This window comes from Trachemys scripta, chromosome 17 (genome assembly GCF_013100865.1).
Source record: "Trachemys scripta elegans isolate TJP31775 chromosome 17, CAS_Tse_1.0, whole genome shotgun sequence".
Taxonomy (NCBI): Eukaryota; Metazoa; Chordata; order Testudines; family Emydidae; genus Trachemys; species Trachemys scripta.
Window position 1 is genome coordinate 22,910,370 of NC_048314.1, and position 10,278 is coordinate 22,920,647.

General features: G+C 40.6%; 1 protein-coding gene across 7 annotated transcripts in view; it reads right to left on the bottom strand.

The window, feature by feature from the left end:
• Window positions 1–10,278, bottom strand: part of DENND1A (DENN domain containing 1A) — a 358,648-nt gene that overhangs the window by 6,829 nt on the left and 341,541 nt on the right. For 5 of the 7 annotated variants that reach the window (XM_034793394.1, XM_034793392.1, XM_034793391.1 and 2 more), the window contains one exon: window positions 2,541–2,669. The exons of the other annotated variants lie outside the window; for them this stretch is intronic. In XM_034793394.1, coding sequence (XP_034649285.1) covers window positions 2,541–2,669 — 129 coding nt within the window. The remainder of the gene's footprint in view (window positions 1–2,540; window positions 2,670–10,278) is intronic. 7 annotated transcript variants of the gene reach the window in all.

Below are 10,278 nucleotides of genomic sequence, written 5' to 3' on the forward strand. Positions count from 1 at the left end.
ATGAGACCTGACATGCATTTCTGTGGTGACTGGCACTTGATTAGCAGCAAGTCTCTCAGTGGCATTTAAACAAGGTTTTGGATTAAGAGAAAATATCTGGGAGTGTGGGGAATGCAATGTGGAAGAATCCTTCTCTTTCTTTCCATTATATATATAATGCAAATTTACGAGCGAAGTGTACCTTGCTTCATTCACCATTACACAAACACTGGCATCCAACCATCAGTGCAGCCATGAAAAGATGCACAAGATAGAGGCACCCAGTAGTGCATATCTCTAGCTAGTGACTTCTCCTACAGCATAAATCTATTTCATAAGGGGCAATAAAGAATGAATTAATAACGCATCTTGTGAAATGCAAGTTCAGGTTTGCATGAAGAGGAGTTGGCGCAACCAGGTGGGATTTATGAGGGTGGAAATGCAGCAGTGTCGATTACGACGACTCAGGTCCTGATCCAAAATCCACTGAAGTCAAGAGAGAGGTCCACTGACTTCTGTAGGCTTTGGATCAGGCCCTTGGTGGAGGCATGTGAAAGCACAATCTTTACAGGTGTGATCAGAATTTCCATCTTTAACCTCACACACAACTTGCTCACAACTCTTTAACATCAGATCTTTTTGGAACAATACTGCAGGGTGGAGTCCTTTGTGAATTAAACATTTCCGGGGTCTTCCCCCTACGTAAGCACAAGTGCAAGATCTTCCTTTCTGTCCTCAGACGGCCAACCCATGGTGGGTCTTAAGTGTCCTCCTGCCTTCTCTGTCATTATGGGGTAATCTTACCCACTATTAGAGGTCTCTGAACCCAACCTCCTCCAATCCACAAAGAGTCAGCTGCCCTGGCTGCCATTATGTTGCTCCCAACTCACTGTGGTGCTAGTTGGCCATCTGAAAGCAGGCTAAAATTCTCAGTCATATTCTTGTTACTCCAAGTTTTGAATATTTCCTCACGTGTAGCAACAGCTAGGGCTACAGGTCATAAATCAGGTGACCTTTGAGAGCACACTGTCTCCTGGACACCACCATATTGGTGCTGCTTGAGACCAGGCGCTGTCTAGATTTTAGGCACTTCCTGCTCTTGGAACAGTCATAAATAGTCTAAGAACAGGCTCCCTCCCAATATTTCAACACCTCATTCTCACACTTTGGGCACAATCAGGAAGTGCATGGAGTTGCAAGAATGAACAGTATTTTGTAGGAATTAACTTTTTTGGGGAGGGCAGGGGGCCCTCAATGAAGGTTCAGGTTTGATCTGACTAGCCCATTAGGATCAAGGCCTTACTGCTCACTGCACTCCCGTGAGGTATGTTCAGAGCGCCAATGACAAAGAGAGGTGTGTATTACAGGTCAATCTGCACTTCACCCCATGTGAGCTTTTTTCTGCATGATTACTCCAATTTTGAAGATGTGGGAATATTTTAATATAGGTCTGTTTCATTCTATTCTGTGCACCAAATTCATGGAAACTGACCAACATGCAAATTTGCAAAAGTGGGTGCTTTTGAAGAATTTCAAAATCCTATGGCTGACCACCTAATCAATATACAAGTGCCTCAAACAGGCATTTATAATCCAAACTGTTGATCTGGACCTCTAAGTTCAGGGTTTAGACATCTCCGTAGGAGTCTTTGTTTGAAAATTGGGCTCAAAAGTGTTAGAGAGGTTTGGGAATGAACTCAGCAGGTACTATTTACAGATAAATAACTACACATGTGGAATCTCTCTCTCTCACACACACACACACACACACTAAATAAAATTGCACATTGATTTATGTAACCCAAAGCATTGTAGCTGTTACCATCATGAAGAATGATTTCTGGGACTGTATTTGAAATGGAATTTATAAAGAGTTAAAGTCAAAAGTTCTTGCCCTGAATGAATTAACATCAAGTTAATAAAATGGGAGTTCAATGATGGGCACAGACAATAAGCAATATCAACTAACTACTTGTGTTATTTCCTGTGTAATTTTGGGTCACATTGCACACTGAGAAGCCTTGGAAATCCTCTGGCTTTGGGAGGAACCTGAGAGGAACTCCTCCATGAGCCATTGAGGATCTGGTATGGGATGGAACAGAGATGCTGGGAATAAGAGGGTGGAACTGGAGGAGGTTGACGACTGAACTGAAGCAGAAGAAGCTCACAAGACAACTCACAACATACAAGTAGCCCTGGATGCAGAAGAATGACAGAAGGGCAAACGGTTTAAGCAGGAAAACAGGAGGGGAAAACAACACACTGGAAGGAAGAGCTAAATGGAGGGTCACCTCCCACACAACCCAAGTCACCAATAACATAAGTTTTGCACCCACATTGTGGGCAACAACTAGCACAGTGCTTCATGCAGGACACATGCGCTTGCATGCCTCAGAGAATCAGAACAGTCAAGCAGGAGAAATATTAATACAATCATCAAGTGCTATAAAGAGATTTTAAAACTCTTTTAAAAATCCAAGCATAAAAGCAGGCAGCCTTGACTGGTGCAGAAATCACCGTTCAAAGCCTGAATTAATACAATGAAAGAACAAAGACTAGACCATTCAAAAGGAGCTGAGAAGAAAAAGTTTTCAGAGAAGGCAGAGACAGGATCCTCTTCCTGCTGAAATTCATCACCAGAAGAGTCCTCAGAGAGGAAGACTGTATAGTGTCGCATGGGCTTTACAAGGCTGAAGGAAACAGGAAGAGAAAAGGAAGTTATAGAGTTGTCACATTCACAGTTGCAGAAGGGAGAGAAAACCAAGCAATTCAGGTTCTATATAATTTCTGAACTCAATTTCCTGCTCCAAGGGCTGAGTACAAGATGACTCAATGGAGTAAGTGTACAGCTTTACTTTGCAGGCTGAAAATACTGTTTTTCTAAAACATCCAGTGCTGCTGCCTCTTGGGAAAAGGTGCTGGGACCTGCAGACCCATCACCACTGTAAGAGGAGCTAGGATGGAAACCAGCCTTCCCACCACAATTCCCAACCAACAATCTGACTTCCTTCCAAATTATTCCTTTGAGCTGTTCTCAGCTTCATTGTACAATCTAATGACATACAGGTTGAGATATCAAGCAGGATAAGCAGAAGAGCACTGCTCAGGTGGGTAAAGAGGGACAAATATCCACAAAATGTATGACAAACCTCCTTGTCCCAAAGCCACACAACTAATTGTACCATGCTGTGCTGCACTACTTACCTACACCATGCTTTCTCCAGAAATGCTGCCTGCTAATGTCTTAATATTTGTCTTAAAATTGCTCACATTTGAGATATTGTTGCTACCAGGCGCTGCTGTAGAGAAGGGGTGTACGTACTATACACATACTGTATAGTACAGGTATAAATGAAATATTACCCTCTCCCCCATTAGTTATATACGGTAAAACGTACACAGCCTTTCTGCTGGAGATGGTGGCTTAAAGTTTTTGCCAGTAAGATTTTACAGTTTTTTTTAAAATCTGAGATACATTGTTTAAACATTTGTTATAAAAATATGTGTCTTGTCCAGCTGATCCTATGAGCTGTGCCTACATATAAACATACATTACGTCTGTGTCTCTGTGTGTTTGTAGATTAACAACAGGCATATACACACACAAACTATATAATAAACAATACACAGATCAGAACTCCAGGTCTGATCCTTTGCCCACTGAAGTCAATGACAAAGTTCCATAATGAAGAAAACACCATAATTCTGTGTGCATATATACAGTTGGCTATCTGTATAGTAAGGAGAAGACATGGTGAGAAAGAGAAAGCATATAACTGAGAATGGGACACAGAATAAGTATTTCAAAGACGCTGATTTTGTGGATACTTTTCCATTAATAATTGTAGCTGTCAACTGCTTTTTTATTTTGTTTTGTTTAACCTTAAAGCAGCTAGATTATTCTTTCCAGTGTAAAGCAGAAATGATTTACTGAATTTGCTCCAAGGCAAATGGAAGTGGATACTACTGCTTTAAACATTCAGAGTGATCCTCAGCTGAAAAGTGGAGGAGATGGCAGAGAGGGCCCATGTCGGAAACATACTGGATGCAAAGGAGAAAAGAGCCATGAGAAATTAGCAGCAACCAGGAGAGAGTGCATGCATGTAGTACAGCACAAATCTGCCATTCCTCTCGATAAGATTAAGCCATTTATTAAACAGAAGCATTTAAGAACTCTCAGAAATATTCTAAAGCATTTTAAAGAACTAAGAAGTCCCAAATAGAAACTTTTTTTTAAAGATTCAATTTAAAAATATTAACCAGAGAGCACTGCATTTTAATCTGATGATCTTTATTTTACAGCATTGTGCTCAGCTCTGCTTTTCATTCCCAGATGACTTAAACAGTGGGGGGGGGGGGGGGAAGGGGAAGGAAGGGAAGATAAATCATACAGGATTATGAAAGCATGCGTCATTTTCAGCCATCCCCATGAGGTCTCTGCCCAACCACATTCATTTTATCTGCTGAACACAGCTGAGTAAGATCCCAGCTATCTCCATGAATAGCGATACACTGTCAGGAGCACAAAGCCATATCGAAAATCAAAAGATGAGGCCCTGATCCTGCTACCACTGAAGTCAACAGCAGAACTCCTACTACTTCAGTGGGTGCAGAGTTGGGCCCAGTACGTTCAGTGAGGAGCTGGTTCTCATCTAGTAGATGATGGAACCATGTTTGCACATTAAATTACAGCAGTTTATATTATGGGCTAATATGCTGAAATCAGAACAGGACGCAAATAATGGTGAAAGAGAAAAACTTGTTGACCTTATGGTTCAGGCATATTAAAGCCTCGTGGCTCTTGTGTTCGAGATCAGTCTTCAGTGTTTTCTTATTAGTTCTGTTGTCCTGACTACTATTGCAAAAGATGGGCTGAAAGAGCATGTAGAAGAGAGGAAGAGAGTCGGGAGCTGTGGGCAACAACCCAAGAGGGTTTGAGATGCCCACTGTGATTTTTGTGATGAACATTTACTCACCATTAGGCCAGAGTAACTGGGGCAAGATGGGCACAGTTGATCAGATTACACTGTAGTCTGTGTTACTCCATGGAATGGTCACATGAGCTGTTCCTCTCTCCTCATGCTGTAATGGACATTCCAGGGAAAACCAAGTGCTGGTGCTGAAGTAAGCTACATTTGCTACAAAATGTTTGAAACAAACTCCTCCAGGCACTAGTTTTATATATATCCAAGAACATTTCAATTAATGTTAGTAAAGGGGCTAACAAAGACTTTTATAGTCAAAAACATTTTAAAAAATGCTTCATCCTTTCTTGACTTATGTATAAACACTCGTTTTCTCTTTCATACATGGGAATTACCACTTGACAGTATCCCAGAAAAACCTACTAGAGTTTCACAGAAATCAGAAGAAACTTGGAATTTCCACAGCTTTTTGCTGAGGAATTCAACCTTTTGGTTATGTGCAGTTAGAGTCTTGAGGTTGTGAATTTCAGATAAGTCAGTTCATTTCCTTTCCCAAGTGTTACTAATGACCTCCTTTGCTTGGCCAGGGTCTGTTTAAATTCAAGTATTTTTTTTTAAAATGTGGAATTAATTCACCAGGAAGGAATATCTAATTTGAAAGAGGTAGTTCAAAAGACAGACTGGTGGATCAGCTAATAAACTGCATTTCAATGGAGATCAATATAAATAAGATGGAAACTATAATGATAGTTAATAGGCACTTTTTTTTTTTTTTTTTTGGCTGCAAGGCACCTTACATGACAAAGTGGGATTTCATAATAAAAACTTATTTAAATTCAGCTGCTGCTGTAGTTCCATAAAAGATTTTTGTCAAAGACAAGGGACAAACAATCTAAAATGTCCAAGTTTAAATTTTTTATTAGCTTGAGGCAGTAGAATCCAAAAAAAGAGTGCCTATTCCCTCATTAACCCGATTCAGCGACGATCCTGCAGTCTACCACCCACTACTTGCTAGGATTTCATACACAAAGAGCTGTCTCTGAAAAGGCAGGTCACAGCAAGCCCAGCTACAAGGCAGGCAATGCTGTAGTCTTAGAGGGGAAAAAAGGATCCTGTCCGTCACAGCGACAACCCTCATCATCTCCACATGACTGCACCAGCTCCTGCCTACCTAATCTCTTAGCTGAGTTACCATGCAGATGACTTGCTGATCTCTTTCTAATGTTTAGTTTAACATGTCTTCAGTTAGCACTAGCATATGACAGTACTGACAGCCGTGGCTGTTCCTTTTAAAATATCATGTCAGAAACACAGTGCAATAAAGCCAGGGATGCGCTCCATGGCTCTGCGTACCATTATGATAGTATGGATTTATTTTTTAATGAGGAAGATCTGCATCTCGGGAGCTTTTTTCATGTGTCAGGATGCATGGACAAATCAGCAGCACATCACACCGGCCAAAAATGAAATGCTGACAAATGTAGATATTTCAAATTTAATTGACACCTAAATGTACTTAAGATAAAAATATAGAAAATCACTGAGCACTGGGGTTTGGGAATTAATGAAGGGAATTCTATAATCATTTAAAAGGTTATTTCATTTACAGAGAGGGAACTTTAATTTATATATTAAAGTAGATGCTTTGGGTTTTTTCTGATTACACAGATCATACTGTACAGGTGCAGCGTGGACCCACTTGTATTGTTTTTTCCATGCACCGGGTATTCCAAGTTTCACATATTTCTTGATTCCTGGAATAGCTGTGCAACTGCTCAAGGGAATTAAGGGTGTAGTAAATATGAAGAGAGTAAGGGGTTTGGATGTGTGGAGTACTTGTTACCAATATGAAATGGAGACCAGAGACTGGGGAAATCCCTATTTTTTCTCACTAAGAACAAAGCACAAAATCCAGCACCTGTAATACTTTCCTGTAGAGTATGAAAAATCATTAAGCCTGGGTATGCACTACCAAAAAAATTCCAATATTTGCTTGATTTTTTTTGTAATTAGCTTCTGCCATCTTTGCATCAGTTTACTGGTGGGAATGTTCCCAGGAGCATCGAATGTTAAGTGAATAGGCACACTTTTAATTGACAAACATTAGAATTCACACTAGAAATCTGATGCTAAGAGTTACACTCATCCAATCAGGTAATGAAAACAATACCATGTGACCTGCATTGTCCAATGAGAGCTGACAAATTGAATTTTGTATATTTTTAGTGAACTGCTCACGACTCTACAGAACATGATATATTAAAAGTTGCCAAGTAATTTCTAATCGGGATAAGCTGAAGAAAGTTATCACCTGCCCTAACAATTAACAGGTAAGAGTCTAATAAATTATTAGTTTAACATTATTTGCTTATCTCAAACAATGCTAGCCTGCACAGAGCGCACTTCCACTGCAGATATCAGACCTCGTTACAAAGGCAGGTTGTATGTTAGGTAGATTCTTCCTTAATTACAAATGGAGGAACTGAGGCCCAGAATTTCAGTTACTTGCCCAGTGTCACAGAGGAAGTTGGTGGCAGATTCAGGAATTGGAGCCAATCTTACTCTGAATCCTAGACCATGCTGCCTCACTAACCAACAGGATGTAAGGGGTCTTTGGAAGACTATGCTTTCATGTTGGAGTTTTGGATGAGAAGGGCCCTTGGTGGCATCTACATCCTCCCATACTGCTATCAAACCCATATGGCCTACCTTCTCATTGCTACCACTCCTCTCTGGCCTTCTAATCAAGACTGGCATCATGAAACAAAAACATACAATGAACATACCAGTGACTTCCATAATTCTATATAAGACAGAGGAAAAATGCCAGTAGGTAAGTTTTAAGGATGTTTTAGTTTTAAGATTAAAGATGCTGGGTTTAACAACTATAGCAAGTTATGAAAAAGGATGACTCTGCTCCAGTCACCCTTTCTCCTGATTTACTAGTTCCATGATTGGATTCGGTTTTCAAGGCATCACCTTCTTTGTGTCTAGCTTCCTCCATGACAGCCTTTCCCCATGAAGATGAAGAGGACAGCATGTAGCAGATCTTTCTGCAATATTCTGCAGTGATTTTATGTATTCATTTTTGACCCAGCTGCATTTGCTCAGTTAGGAAGCAGGCTGGCTTAACCACCTCCCCAATAGATGTTCTTGCTTACAATGGTGCTGTGCGAAACCTCTGTACCATACACAGTAATTTCCAGGTGGCAGAGGCTCTAGGAAGCTGGCCACAGCAAGTGAAATGCAATGTGCTTGATAAGTTACCACCATTCAGCTGAGCCATCATGCTGATTTCATGCTAACTTCAATGTAATGAGCCCACTATCACACAGCAGCCAATTTTCATTCATACAATACATGGGAAAGTCATTAGTGCTTCTATAGTGAGTACTGCATAATTTCTGGAAAGTCATAATGAACGGCTGCTGTTGCAGTGATGTTGGTTTAGCCTGCCCAAGAGCCTTTCAACTTGCAGTTAATTGTGAGCTTAACCCTCTGCTTTTCCATTTTAATTTCTACTCACTCTGAGTGCCCTGGAAGCCAGCTAGTCAATATTTAATGTGAAGAAACCAGAACCTAGAGCTCTCCCTGGAAGCCCATTGCGTGCTTAACAGGCAATCTGGATAGGTTAGTTGGATGCAAAAGAGGTCTCACACACAATAAAAATGGCCTATCAGAGCCATAACTATTAGCATCAGCTCTCCATGCTGTAGGGTCAGAGATAGAGATAACCAGGATAGACTCAGGTTTTAAAGCATAAACATGAATTTTAACAGCTGCATCCCCCAATTATTTCTATGAAAATCTAGGTTTGTGTTTAGAGTGTGTCATGGATGACTTGTCTCAGCCCAGGATGGTGACCCAAAACTTCCTGGGTTCTTAAATACCGAGGGCTAGTGGTATCTGATCCTGGCTCTGCCTCTCTGCTGATTCACTGTATGGCCCTTCGACAAGTCTCTTATGGTCTCCTTGTCTGAGGCACTGAGCAATCCGTGCAAACTCAGGGGGCTCAGCTCTTCTGAAAATGAGCTCAGTAACCTCTCTGCATGAATCTCCCTAGGTGTAGGGCACTGCTCCTACCTGGGGGGCATCTGGGAGGAAGGTTTGCAAAGCACTCGGAAGATGAAAAGTGCTGTACAAGGATCAAGTGTTTTATGTTTCTTTATCGGGGGAAGGGAAACTCAGATGGGCCAGATTCTGCTTTTTATTCAAGCTACAGAGCTTTCCTTTTGGATGACCAAATCAAGCATGATAGGGCCTAAGAGTCCACAACCACTGGTTACATATTTACCATAAAAACAATTTTTAATAATTGGCTTTTTGCACTAACCAGATTTTTTTTTCAAAGAAAAAAAAGATTGTTTCTGTCCAAAAATTCTTTTTTTGATGAAAATTTTGGAGAATTTTTTGTTGAAAATAAAAAAGCTTTAGGTTTTCAGTGGCTGAAGAGCAGAAATTTTTCAGTTTTTGGATTTTTGATAAAACTCTGGAAAATCTCAATGAAAAAAATTCAAATTTCACTACCTTTTTCATGGGTGAAAAAACAATTTCCCCACAAACTTTAATAATGTATGTGGCATAACAACAGACTGTCATGCTGGAAACAACCCAAGTGCTTTTGGGAGGTGCCACCGCTACCCTCCGGGTAGAATCCTTCAGACTTTTGATTTTAATCAACGATCCACTGGAAAATAAAAACATGCCCCAGGAAATGACATGCTTTGCTCGTACAGGAAAAGTACGAACACACAAAACTAGAGACAGTAAATTTCTCCATGTTAAATAAGTGCCTTGATAAATGTAATGGCTGGAAAAGGATGCCTGAGTGGCAATTGACTTTTCAGAAAACGGATGCTATGTTACAACTTCAGAGGAGATTGTGTATTGTGATTCATATTTGCTGTAGTCCTTTATAAGAGCTAATGCCACATTTTTGTGTTTTTTCTCTCCTTCAGCTAGAAAGAGGATGCAAGACCCATAGACTGGGCTGGTATTTTAGAGACGTTGAAAAATGCCCCTTAGTCCAATTGGAGTCATTCAGAACCGATATACTAGTGGTGCTGAAGGTACAAAACCTCCCACTGAACCCAAGCTCCTCCTTACAAAGACCTTCCACATATGAGCATCTGAGGAGATTCACTGCTTAGTAATGACAGGTTTCAGAGTAGCAGCCGTGTTAGTCTGTATCCGCAAAAAGAAGAACAGGAGTACTTGTGGCATCTTAGAGACTAACAAATTTATTAGAGCATAAGCTTCGTGGACTACAGCCCACTTCTTCGGTATGCATCCGAAGAAGTGGGCTGTAGCCCACGAAAGCTTATGCTCTAATAAATTTGTTAGTCTCTAAGGTGCCACAAGTACTCCTGTTCTT